This window comes from Quercus robur, chromosome 11 (genome assembly GCF_932294415.1).
Source record: "Quercus robur chromosome 11, dhQueRobu3.1, whole genome shotgun sequence".
In the NCBI taxonomy this organism is placed as follows: domain Eukaryota; kingdom Viridiplantae; phylum Streptophyta; class Magnoliopsida; order Fagales; family Fagaceae; genus Quercus; species Quercus robur.
In genome coordinates, this window is record NC_065544.1 from 23,481,950 (window position 1) to 23,495,986 (window position 14,037).

The window sequence follows — 14,037 nt, forward strand, 5'->3', positions numbered from 1 at the left end:
TATTTGGTGTTTGGAAGAAAAAAGTTCTAGAATAACTTTATTTTAGGAATTAAAAATTAGATTAATAATGATTGATTACTAAACCAGCTGAACCGTTTTTGAGACCAAATGTCCAACCACTTGGCCTGGGTTACTTTTATCTCATTTTTGAAATATAGAAAACCAAAAGGTAATAACATCTTATTAAATCCAGCAAAGACAGCCAACTTCTTTAATGTGTACTATTTGGTGTTTGGAAGAAAAAAGTTCTAGAATAACTTTATTTTAGGAATTAAAAATTAGATTAATAATGATTGATTACTAAACCAGTTGAACCGTTTTTGAGACCAAATGTCCAACCACTTGACTAAAACCACTGAGTTACTTTTATCTCATTTTTAAAATATAGAAAAATCAAAAGGTAATAATATCTTATTAAATCCAGTAAAGATGGCCAACTTCTTTAATGTGTACTATTCGGTGTTTGGAAGAAAAAAGTTCTAGAATAACTTTATTTTAGGAATTAAAAATTAGATTAATAATGATTGATTACTAAACCAGCTGGGCCGTTTCAATTATGACCCCCCAAAATGGTCCCACCTTGTATTATCGATCTGGTACCCATGTGTGAATGATTTGTGACATCTGCACCGTCACATTTTCGACCGTTGCACGTAAAGCAACCCAATCCAACGGTTCACATTGCTTTCATATTTCAAAAAGGAAGACACCCCAACTAACATGTTCGCCAGTGATTCGATGACAACTGTACCCTTAGTGGCAAAGCATCAAAACGTGTTTCTGGCGTGAGTTGTCCGTGATTTACGTAGTGGCATTCTCGTACTTTCACTTTTAATTCCCCTCCTATAAATACAACTCCAACGTTGGTGCTTCTTCAAAACAAACACAAAGTACCAAACTTTACTAAACCATACCAAACTCTCTTTTCTTTCCATAGTGGTATTCTCGTAATTTACGAAGCTTTTAGTCTTTGAAATGGCTCACTCCTCAAGCATTGTGATTCTTTTGCTTGCAATGTTGGTGGTCTCCGCCATAGCTCAATCTCCGGCGACTTCTCCGGTGGCTTCTCCCAAGAAATCTCCGGCGTTGTCTCCTCATGCCTCTGCGCCTTCTCCGGCCACCGTGAAGTCTCCTCCATCGCCTTCTCCGGTGACTACTCCCTCATCGATCTCCGGGCCACCATCTGAAGCACCTGCTCCCGCACAGAACGGTGCCGTTTCGAACAGTTTCGCTCTCGCCGGATCTGTGGCTGTTGTGGCGTTTGCTGGGTTTTTAGTGATGTAGAAGAATGGGGTTTATGGATTGTTAAGTATTATTTATTATTTATTTGTGTAATTAATTTTATTTGTTTCGGCTGTTTATTTGAGACTGTTTGATGAGAGAGAGAGAGAGAGAGAGAGAGAGAGAGAGAGAGTTAGTTTGGATATTGATTGGACTTAGTACTGCAAACTCGATTTTAAATTACAGATTCATTGCAAGCGTGCAGTTCTTTTTACGTTTTTAATTTTCGAAATTTCCTTTTGATTTTATGACTGATATTTTTTTCAAAATCTTTTTAAAAGAAGAATATAACAAATTATGCACGGTAGTATTTATTTATTTTTTTTATTTTATTGAGATAAAAATGTGAAGCTCTTTACCTTCTAACCTTACAATAAACTTATATATATAGATTATAGAGTGATTATAATGCAAAAAATGCGCAACAGTACTGTAGCTAAAATAACCTCAAATAATCCCCAAAACACAAAACAAAAAACCTTAAATCCAATTTTTACACATTTTACACAATAGAATTTTAGGTTGAAATAACCTCAAATAAACCCCAAAACACAGTAGATTTTCAGGCTGAAATAACCTCAAATATAGAGTGGACTTATAAGGCAAAAAATGCGCAACGGTACTTGTGGGTATCTAAGGCATGCTTGGCAACGTCCTAGGTATGCAACCAACGTCCTTGGCGAGGCATGTTTTGCAACGTCCTCGGCATGCTTGCAACGTCCTCGGCATGCTTGCAACGTCCTTGGTCGACAGGCATGCTTGCAAAGTCCTAGTCGTCCCACATTGAATAGAAACCCCCCCACTTTCTACCTTATAAGCATTGACGCGAAGGAGTAGTGTACCACTACTTCTGTCGAGGATGTTGCAAAGCATGTCGATGACGTTGCAAAGCATGTTGAGGACGGCCAAGGACATTGCTTGCATGCCTAGAACGTTGCCAAACATGCCTAAGCATGTCTTTCAGGGTACAATTACATTAGGAATGAGCAACATGATTTGCACCCTGCACTACATGATTTAAGGTATGACGCATTCCACGCCTAAAATTGGGGGAAATGGCGAGAATCATGGAGTAAAAGATTAAAGAGTTTATATAATAATAATAATAAACCCCCGGATGTCATCAATCATTATGCTGGCATGAGGCAAAAATCTCAAATACTCCTTTACTATTTGTATTATGGGGCCTACACTATATGGGTATCACTCCGAGTTTGCCTTCACATCATCAGTATTATTATGCAAATTAAAATAAATTAGGGATTTACATACTTGCCTTTGAATTAGTTTATTAGATGAAAATTTATTTGCTAAAATGTTGATGAATTAGTTTATTACATACTTGCCTTTGAATTAGTTTAAAAAACTATTAAACTAAAATATAAACAATAAAACTCACTTTTAAATGTTTTCATGCCAAGAGAGGGTTTCATTTTATTTTAAAAAAAATTATATAATTCGATAGTTGGGGAAATGAGATTTGAACGGTGAACATCTAGGTTACAATGAATAGAAATTATTAATCAAATTAGAAGGCTCTTGATGAAATATCATTATAAAATATTTTGTGAAGAACCTTGTAAGTTCAATCAGACTCTTTCTTGTGTTTTTAATGTAGGCGTCTAATGTTCAAACCCTCCTCTCATACTATATAATTGTCACACACACACAAAAAAAAAAAAAAAAAATTTATTTCATTATAAAATTTTTTTTCATGAGGGTCATTAAGAAATTTGAATTAAACATAATTTAATAAAAAGAAAACTTGAATATATCGAGTTATCGACAAAAAGAAAAAGAAAAAAACTCTCAAATACGTGAAGTTTTACAATTTTCTTCTACGAATTTTTAATTTTGAAATCATTACATGATAGTTTATTATTAATTATCATTATCTATTGTCAATGTGGGTAGATATGACTACTTTATTTTGCTAAGCTTGTATATCATTTTTTATTTTTATGTAGTTGTTATTATTTATTTGTCATTGTTTTTATAAAAATATTTTAAACTAAATGATAAAACTCAACCAATTTTCACTGTATTAATTATTGACTTACACAACCATATTCATCCATATGTTAATAATACACTAAATGTCTACTTAATCAATCAAATGCTTGTATCTATCTGATGAATTTTATCTCATATCTCTTCTTTATTGGACTATTTCGATATCTATGACTCTAAGAGTAAATAGTAAGTATTTGTAAATTGTGAGTATCTCTCTTTTTATTATAAATTTATGAGCAAGACTTAGGTACAGTACTTAGGTATTGTTCCTTAAGTTCTCATTTTAAGATTCTGTCATATGGATTTTTTCTTATGGGAACCTAGTGTATTTTTAAGTTAAATAGCCACATGACTGAATTTTAAATGGAGAATTTAAGGAATAGCACCTAAGGTACTGTACCTAAATTTTGTGTGTGTAATTTTATCATGTAAGGAAATACAGAGGATTTATTACATGTGTGTGTAATGTTATCATGTTATAAAGTTTGTGATTTAAGAAGAAAAAAAAATTAGTTTGTGATTCGGGTGTGCAAAAATATTTTAAATGGTAAATTAAATTGATAAAAATTATTATATATATATATATTTTAATATAAATGTCTAAAGTTCAAACCTCGAACCCTCCTCTCAAACTATATAATTGTCAGAAAAGAATAAAAAAATCACTTCATTATAAAATAACTTGAGGGTAATACTTGTTCCACCTAGTGTTAAACACATTTGGTTTTAGTTCAAAAATGGAATGTACAACCATGCGTAAGAGTTTGTGTGTAATAAAAGCAACCAAGTATAAATTTGGGCAAAGCAAGGGTCATGCTAGTATACAATCTAACACATCCCAAAGTCCCAATTCTTGGAACAATCAAATTCAAAGATCAATCCCAAGTATGCACGCCAGATTCAATGCCAAGTGTACCCTTAGTGGTGGAGCACAACCTTCAAACTCCAATAAACCTCAACCAGCTCTAACTCCCTCAGTCAATTCACAAAGAAGAACCCACGTCTATGGTTGACAATTCCCTACGATAAACTCTTCCCTTTCTATTTATACTAACCCTCCATTCTCTTTTCTTTCTCAAGACTCACAAAAGCCTCGAACTTTTCTCTCTCTCTCTCTGTGAGGCTGTGAGCAATGGCGCACCTAAGCTTTGTGGTTTTGGTTTTGGCATTGTCTCTTGGCTCCACTTTGGCAAACTCTCCAGCTCCCTCTCCATCATTGTCTCCTGCTAAGCCACCAACTGCGCCTCATTCTGCACCAACTCCACCACCAACTGCGCCTCATTCTGCTCCAACTCCGCCACCAGCTGCGCCTCATACTTCTCCAACTCTGTCTCCAAAAGCATCGCCACCGGCCCAATCGCCGTCTCCAAAGGCCACTCCTCCGCCACCTCCACACCCTAACTCTCCTTCTCCTTCTCCTGCAAAACCTTCTGCTCCGTCACCGGCCAGTGCCACTCCTCCCTCATCGATCGCAACTCCACCAGCTAATGCGTCTGCTCCATCTTCACATAACGCTGCTGTTTCGAACAGATTTGCCGTCTCTGGGTCCCTGGCTGTCGGTCTCCTCGCTGCTGTTTTGGTCAATTAGAGCCTTTTGATTGCTCTTGCGCTGCACTGAGTGAAGTCAAGTACTCAACTACTCTCGTGGTTTTTTTTTTCTTATTGCTTATTTCCATGTATTTATTTACCTACTGTACCATTTATTTTTTCTTCTCTCGTTGAGGCTGTTTATTGTTGTCATATCTCATCGACTGGACATGAGTTTATTGCTACTGTTGTTTTAATTCTTCTTTAGATAATTTGATTATATGATGTCTTGGTTTAATATCATTTCGTCGTGATCATATTTTTATCAGTATATGGACTGATCCTTTTCTGTCTCCTAAATTGTGCTTATATTTTTTTATTCATTATAATATATATTGATGATTTTAATTTTTTTTTTTAAACAAAGATTGATGATTTTAATTATATTCAATTACCATTTTGTCCCTAATGTCTACTCCATACATCAAAATGGTTAACCTTTCAAATATGCCATGTTAAGATAGTATCAACCCTTTAAGTAGTAGATGGAAAAATATGAAATGACTTGATGAGGATAAAAGGAGAGCTTCAGACTGACGGTGTTATGCTGTCTTCCATAAGACGGAGCGATAGCTGACGATCATAACTGACGACCTCCAGGCTTGACGGTTTCACTAGGTGACGCCCAGAAAGCTGAAGGAGATAAATTGAGGCTGACGGACCGAGCATAAAGTTGACTTTCTTCCCACGTTATAAGTTAAGAGTTGACTTGTTTCCCACGCTAGAGAATATTCAAAAGGACTCCTATAAGGAAAGGATCCGGAAAATACGCCCAAAGGGACTCCTATAAGGAAAAGACTTCTACTCCAAGGAAAAAAGGGATGACCCTTGCCACTATAAAAACCTTAGCACCCTCGTGACCCAAGGTACGCATAATTTTACCCTCTATAGCACTCTAGAGCAGTGAGAATAGTTCTAACTTGACCTTCGGAGGGTATTTGGCCGGTACCACACCGGTACTCTCTGCTAGGTTATTCCTTTTCGTTGTGCAGGTGTCATTTGCGATCGTACGAGGAGCGTGTGACTCATTGGTGGTATTGTTTTCGGTATCATCATGACTGATGGTGAAATTAAAATATTATGTTTATGCCATCTCATCAGTCACATGTCCTTAATATATAGATCTTCATGGATTCACACACTTGACTCACATCCCCTTTTTTCTCGCCAGAAGAGAGTAGGGGAGGGGATCGAGGTCCTTTTTGCCTTCCTTCACTCCAATTTCCACTTGTTGTCACGGGTGGTCAATTGTCTCTTGACGAAAGGGTATCGAAAAGAATTGGTAGTGAGGGAAAAAGTATAGGACCATAAAATTTTTCACATTTTTTTTTGTTATAATTGTGATGTGACAGTGTGATTAGTGAACAAAAAAAATAGATACATGTGTAAGTGATAGTTAACCACTCATAATTTATTGCATCATAATTTATGACAAAAAAATTGTAAAATAATTTATGGTTTTAAAACTACCATGTAACGAGAAAGGAGAATTGTTGCGTAAGAGAAGAATCATACATTTTGGTAAAGGGTTAGGGTGAATAAATAAATGTTTTCGCTAATTTTTTTTAAAAAAAATAATCAAGCTCAACATGGCAGCTGTATCATGGCAACTCTGAGCCCAAGGCATCTATTATTATAATTTGATCAGATGAATCTTAAAACCATCATATATTTATATGAAAGTCGAAGAACAAATTAAATTTAAATTAGTTTTCAATTGTAGTTTAACTTTGTTCAATGTGTCCAATTTAATTTAATTGAATTTATTTATAAAAAAAATTTGGTGTCAAGTGACCCATTCATAATACCCATCTCAAAAACTAAGATGACCGCCTTACTCGTTTAGGTAAGACCATAGTTGTCAGTATAGTACAATATGCGATACGTATTGTACGATATGTATCATATCGTTTACAAAAAGTTCAGTATTGTAAGGGTTTGTCAGAAGTGTTCATGAATCGAATAATACATAGGTGTGTATCCATAAGTTTTTTTTCCCCTTAATAATTTGAACTATACACTTGACATGCCCCTTTAATATTTGTAAATTTATTTTCTATGGTATGAATAATGTATTAAATAACAATATATGTTATTATTGTTATAACTCAAAGAAGCTAGAAGCCAAGAATGTCAATTAGAAATATAAGGAAAAAATTATTAACATAAAGAACAATAAAAGATAGTAAATGTTGATGGAAAAAATCACGATGAAAGAAATAATTTTGCAAGATGATGAACATGATGATAACATTGACATTGAATGTAGTTTATTTGGCAAGATAATGAAATTTTTTTTATTAGTTTGGCTCATATGTCATATATTATCACTTTTGAGTTAAATAAATTTGAATGTGTATTTTATAAACATATTTTAATTTGATTTATTAAGTTTTCTTTGTTAAATATTATTACATAAATAATGATTAAATTAGTTATTAGTTGAATATATTTTGATGATGCACAGAAAATCAGTAGGCTAAATGCTCCGGGCTTCAATGGGCTAGAAGTTGCTTCGAAGGTCTGAAAAGAAAGAAATACAAGATCAAAGGTGACCGGGGTGAATCAGCCAAGAAACCTCCGATGCTTAAGTTAGTTTTTCTCTCTAGAACTTGAGAATTCCAATTATAGGAGTGGTGGAAACTTACTTTCATTTGATGTGGATGAGTCCTTATATAGTGAGCGTTGGAGTGGTTACTTGTTTAGTAACTTCCTCAACGTGTACGGAAGTTAGAAGGTTCAGATTTAACTTCCACAATTGCTATAGAAGTTAGAAGGTTCAATCTTATCTTTTATAACTGCCATTAGAAGTTAAGTACTTAGTAGGAAGTTATAGCGATGAACAAGGATTTTGCTCATACTTTAAAATAGTAGAACGTGGTCTGCATTATAAGCTTTTGTACATAAATCCATTCTGAAAATTTTCTAAGTGTTGAGAGGTCATCCAAGTGCTTCCCTGATGGACGACCTTCATACCCACGAACAACCTCCTAATGGTGGATGACCTTCTTATCTTGAGTTAACCTTTTTGGTCTTGGACGACTCTATGGACGAACTGGAGATGGTCTGATTTTTAATTTACCATCATATTTCAAATTTATAATGAATATACATTTTATATGTATATTTATATTTTTTAAATATAAAATTTATAGTGTTATTGTATCTTACAATATACGATATGATAAGATACATGATACCAAAAAAAAAAAAAAAAAAAAAAAGACTCACTATATGAATCATGTTTTGACATATATGAGTAAGATCATCTCATTATCACAACTATTGAATGTTTCCGCATGTAAACACATGTTACATACATTTTGAGAACTTAAAGCACATAAGTATATGACGGGTTAAGAATTTAAAGCACATAACTATATGGCTCTTTACTAGTTGATTTTTAACATTTAAAATACATAAATTGAATGAGGAATATTATTCATTACTCCAAAAGTAATCCTCTCTCTCTTTCTCTCTCTCTCTCTCTCTCTTCATCTGATATGATGTGTAGCAACCATTCACCATTTGACAAAACCACAACCAACTACCACCGATAATCTGTCAAACTCCTTGCCACAACCCTTTATTTTAGATTAACTTCAAGCAACAACAATCAATGAAACCCTTCATTCCTTTTTCCTGATTTTCTTAGCAACCAAACAAACCCACAAGCATCAATAAAACCCAAAAAAAAAAAAAAAAAAGACCCCAGCAACAAAACCCCTATCTTAAACACCTATTGTACCTCTACAATCAACCCAAATTTCATATAGGCATTAACCAAAGCACTGCCAATAAACACATCCAACTCCAACCCAAGTTTAAACAACAGCCCATAAATCTTCCTAACCTTCAATACCTCACCACAACCAACCCAAAAATGCCAATCTCAACCCTAGGCAACCCAAAAAAGCCAATCTCAACCCCAACTGACTTAAAACCACCAACACCAAGAACGCCGACCACCTAGCTTGTGAAGTCAACCCATGAGATCCACGACTGGAACCATTGAAACCTAGAAATGGAGAGAGAATGGTTCACGATCCACCACCACGGAGATTCAAAGAAAACGATCCTGTAAAATGTACTCCCCCCTAGATCGAGGGTTTTACATGGAGTCGCCACTTATTTAAAACCTTCAATAAAAACTACTTCTGTTGCATTAATGTATATGACAATTTACATCAAATTTTGTAACAAAAAAATTTACAATGCTTTTTTGTCCTAGATACAATCTAAGAAAAGTAAATTACATTGCTTTATTTCCTGGTTACATTTTAAAAAATGTAAAATTACATATACAAGAGCATAGTCTAGAACCCTTAATCTTGGTTTGAAGGCTAATTTACGAGATGGGAAGGGATTAAACACCCATCTCGCCCGGTAAGACCGGTCTCCTAGGTTAAGGTGGCCAATATCATGTTATATCAAACAAATACAAACAATATGTCATATAAAAATGTTAATTTGCAGGAATTGTAAACAAATATGTGTTAGGGGAATTAGACATAAAAAGAAACAAAAAGTGAAACTTGTTAGATAACAATTTTAATGTAAAGAAAGCATTAAGGTAATGGCATGTTCATCCAAGAAATCAATGTAAACAAAGAATTCCTAGCCTAGACATGTTCATCTAAGCATGTGAAGAAAAAACAAAGTTGTCATGTTATTTGTCATTAACATAATTGCTAAGAGAAACAAATAAAAATAAAACATTTGAGCATATTTGATCATCCAAGAAATTATGAAAAGAAGAAAAATCCCTAGACATGTTTATCTAGAGAAAATCAAAATACTTTGACATGTTTGTTCAAGCATTTAAAAAGGTAAAACAACTACCTAGACATGTTCATCTAAGTGTAAGCGACTAAATTTCTAGTTTGAAATAAATCAAACAAGTAAAATAGTTTTACAAATGCAAATTTGTATTGATGATTGTGTGGTACAATTCTTTGAAATTACAAAAGAGTTATCCTCTGATTCGATCTCCTTAAAAAAACTTGTTGATTGGATTTGTAGTAATGTGATTTTGATTCGAACACCCAATGTAGTTTAATTTGGCTAAAGAATGGATCGAAGATCTTTGGAACAGAATTACAATGAATCTCTAGCTACGAGCTTGTTGGAAATCCTTTGTTCTTCACGTTCTTCGTGTTCTTCATGTGTTCTTCGTGTATTCTTCGTCTTCGAAGGTTTGTAGTGGAAGTTCTCTGGGGCTTTAGAGGCTTGAATCCGTGGAGCTTCACTGATTTGTGGTTGTTTGAGGTTTCTGGAGGCTTTTGAGCTTGATTCCAGTGACCTTTGAGATCTAGGCAGGTAGTTTGGATGATTCTGCTTCGAATGTTCTTTGTATTTGAAGGTTTGTGGTGGAAGTTCTTTAGGGCTTTGGAGGCTTGAATCCGTAGAGCTTCACTGATTTGTGATTTGTTGATATTTTCGGACCTTTGAGCTTGATTCCCGCAAACTTTAGGATCTAGGCAGATGGTTTGGATGATTCTGCTTTGAATGTTCTCCGATTTTGGGGTTGAAGTTCTTGAAGGCTCTGAGGCTTGATTCTTGCAGAGCTTTTTCACTTCTGAATCTTGGTCCCCCTAAATGTCTTAGGAAGGCTTCTATTTATAGGAGTTTGGAGGTGGGTGAGCAACACGTGGCGGAGTCCGATTGGTGACACATGTCACAGCCTGATTGGTCCGCTTATGTCATCGCTTACATGTGCTGGACTGTTTGTGTCATCTCTTACACGTAAGCTGATGTGTGATTGGTTTTTGCATGACACTTGGCAAATTTCCGTTGGCTTTTGAATAGTGATAGCAAAACCTAGCAGCAATTCATGGTGCTTTGTAATTGGCTGTATTTTGTGGACTTGGTAATGTGACGTGTCAGCTTGTGATAGGTCTGGAATTTTCCCTCTCTACACTAAGCATTGAAGAGAAAGTTGTGTTTTAGCCTACAAGTGCTCATCTAAGCATTCAAGAGAAAATTGTGTATTAGCTAAGAAGTGTTCATCTAAGCATGTAAAATGAATATCAATGAGATACATAGGCATGTTCATCCAAGCATATCATGAAAGAAACAAATAACAACTTGTTAAGCATTTATTCAAGCATGTGTAGAAAGTTAAGAACATAATTAACTACTTACCAGCATAGAGCATAAATTAAAAAGGGGAAGTGATCACTTAAAGGGCTAGGGAGAAAGCAAGGAAGTACTAAACTACAACCAAAGTAGGAGCAATGGTTGCACAACAATTTTTCTTTTTTGCTTTCTCACTAGCTCTCCAGAGGGAATTCTGGGATCTAGAAAATGGAAGAGGTCTTCTCTATTTATAGGGGAAGGGATGGCTTAGCTTTAAAGCTAAGTTATTAGCTTTCTTCTGAAGCTAACGGAGGAGACAACCTATTTAAATGAGCTGGAACGGATTTGGTGTTGATCCCCATTTGAATTTTGAAATGATGCTGCACCTGCTTCGTATTTTGGCTCTAAATTTCCGTTCAAAATTCCAATTGATTCAAGATGGATTTTTTTTGAAATGAAATTCAATTATCTACAACTTTTTCAGAAATAGAGAAAGCCAAATTTCAATGTTATCCAGGCCAAAAATGTGTTTCGAATTGCTGCTGAAAATAGTAACGTTTTTTGAGCATTTTTGAAAATTTTCACAGGATGTATCTGTTTCTTATCCAATTTATTTTTCAAAAAAAAAAAAAAAAAACTTTTCTTCTGAAGCTAAAGGAAGGGATAAACCTATTAGATAAGCTTGAACAAATTTGATGTTGATCTCCATTTGAAATTTTGAAAGCAAATTGAAGATGATGCTGAATTTGTGTTATCTTCTGCACCTGTGTTGTATTTTGGCCATAACTTTCTGCTTGAAATTCCAATTGATTCGGGATTGATGTTTATTTGAAAGTAAATTCGATTATCTACAACTTTTACAGAAATAGAGAAAAACAAATTTCAACGTTTTCCAGGCCAAAAATGCGATTCAAGTTGCTGTTGAAGATAATGACATTCTTGAGCATTTTTTGAATTTTTCCTATCTCCAAAATTTTTTCAAAAGGGCAGATAAGATGCCCTAAAGGAAAACTTTTTTTTTTCTTTTAAAAAATGAAATAAAAATGAAATCCAATAAAAAATCACACTTAATTAATTTTAAATTAATTCTTGTGAGAACTAATCAAAATTAAGTGTTTAAGATATGACATGATTGGGCCCATCGTGTAGGTGAGTCATGATCATTGAAAATTGTTTGTATGATAAATTTTGATCAGGTGGTCCGATCAAAACTCATGACATACCATTATGATCGTTAGAGCATCAAGATTTGTTTTGTATCACAAATTTGAAGATCTACCAGTTGGTTAAATGCAAGTTGTAAAATGGGGTGTTTATAGATCCATAATCTCTCGATGAGAAGAGAAGAAAAGAAGAAGAAGAGAGAAACGGGATTGAACAGAGAAGAAAGAGAGTGACAAACGGGATTGAACAGGGAAGAGAAGAAAGAGAGAGAAAAGAAAATTATTTTTTAAAGGAAAAGAAGAGAGAAGAAATCAAATAATAGTTTTTATTATAATATTTTAGCTATAGTAAGTTGTCAAAAATGAGATCACACTGTAGTTGAGTGTCAAAAATTATAGAATATAACATGTTTGATGTAGTGTGTTTTTTGTGTGTTGGTTGTTATTAATAGCATTTTTAGCACTATAGTATTCTTGATGTGAATGCTCTTATGCATTAATTAATGAGAAGTACTACGTCCATAATATTTTTAAAATACATTCCATAATAAATCTTAAGTGATAAGTTGTTATTGATTATAATTTGAATCCATAACTTAAAACTTTTTTGTTCACCCATAATAGCCAGTAACAACCTTCCACTTAGAATTTGTTATGAAAGTATTGTGAAAATGTTGTGCGCATTTCTCTTATAAGTGGAAAAAACATTGGTTTTGAAGTACTAAATAATTTCTCTTAGAATGATTACAATCTTTTCTAACGGGAAATGTTAGGTTCTAAATATTTAGGATTAAATGTTTAGATTCTTATTTCGTGTATGTTGGCAAATCGAGAACACAAAAACATGTCTAGATTAGGTGTTAGACATTGCTAAAGATTGTACAAATGAAGATTCAAAAACATTCAAGCTGCAGAAAGGAGAGTTCAAGTTCTGTGAAGCTTGATCGATCGAAAATTACACTCAAACGATCAAAAATTGTAGATAAGTCAATTTTGCAGAATTTAAATTAGGCTTAAGCTTGCGAAAACGTTTAAGGTTTTAGTCCAACACTGTAAGGTATAAAAGGAAAACCCTAATTACATTTTAGAGGCCCTTGGAAGACTTGTGAGTTACTCTTGTGAGATTTGAGAGGTTTCTATTCGTTTTAACTCTACAAGTGTCTATTGGAACGAGATCTACAATCAAGAATTGGTGGAAACAAGTTGCTGCATAAAGATATACTATTGATGGTGATTTGAAACCTTTGAGTGGGATCTCAAAGTCACAAATGGGGAGTTTGTGTTTAGCAAATCCAAGGTAGAAGAGTCTGTAGAGTCTGAGCAACACGTGGTCGTGTTAGTAAGTTCTATTTGAGTTAGCTTTAGATTTAGGGTTTAAATCTATTGTAATCTTCCATTCTATCATAGTGGATTTGTTTATCTTGAGGATATTTAGGTTAAATCTTCTACAGGTTTTTACCTTAAAATGGTTGATTTTATTGGTTTTATTGGGTAATTATATTGTTGTCTTCTTTATTTTTCTGCACTATATGATATGATTGTATGTGTTTAACCTAGAACTGAATAATTAACCTAAGTAACTACTTGGCTAATTAATTATGTTAAACTAATTAATTATGGCCTTCGAAATCATACCACACGAGCTTGTTTTTAGAATGGTTGTAAGGAGTCAAATTGTGGTCCCTCTAACAATCCCTCATTCACAATGACACTCTCGTGACTTGAACCCATGACTTTAGCTCTGATACCATTTGTTGGACCGTGAAATGTGCCATTCCACCTCAAAACCAATTGGTGATGAGAAAAGATACATTCAAATCTCTTATGACATTTGACATCACATCATGCGGACAATTTTTAGAATGGCAATAGGGAGTCAAATTGTGGTCCTCCAATAGGAATAGTGCAAAATATG

General features: G+C 34.2%; 2 protein-coding genes across 2 annotated transcripts; both read left to right on the forward strand.

The window, feature by feature from the left end:
- The first annotated feature begins 862 nt into the window (after window positions 1–862).
- Window positions 863–1,495, forward strand: LOC126706058 (classical arabinogalactan protein 1-like). The gene has a single exon (XM_050405317.1). It carries the CDS (start codon window positions 976–978, stop codon window positions 1,282–1,284), a length of 309 nt encoding a protein of 102 aa, XP_050261274.1. The 5' UTR covers window positions 863–975; the 3' UTR covers window positions 1,285–1,495.
- Window positions 1,496–4,346: 2,851 nt separating this feature from the next.
- On the forward strand, window positions 4,347–5,174 carry LOC126707248 (classical arabinogalactan protein 7-like). Its single transcript, XM_050406835.1, has 2 exons — window positions 4,347–4,538; window positions 4,572–5,174. Exons 1-2 carry the CDS (start codon window positions 4,427–4,429, stop codon window positions 4,880–4,882), a joined length of 423 nt encoding a protein of 140 aa, XP_050262792.1. The 5' UTR covers window positions 4,347–4,426; the 3' UTR covers window positions 4,883–5,174.
- Window positions 5,175–14,037: the final 8,863 nt, after the last annotated feature.

Coding starts and splice junctions, on each gene's coding strand:
- LOC126706058 (XM_050405317.1), top strand. CDS start 976: ATGGCTCACTCCTCAAGCATTGTGATTCTTTTGCTTGCAATGTTGGTG.
- LOC126707248 (XM_050406835.1), top strand. CDS start 4,427: ATGGCGCACCTAAGCTTTGTGGTTTTGGTTTTGGCATTGTCTCTTGGC. Junction 4,539..4,571: donor TGCTAAGCCACCAACTGCGC/CTCATTCTGCAC, acceptor CACCAACTGCGC/CTCATTCTGCTCCAACTCCG.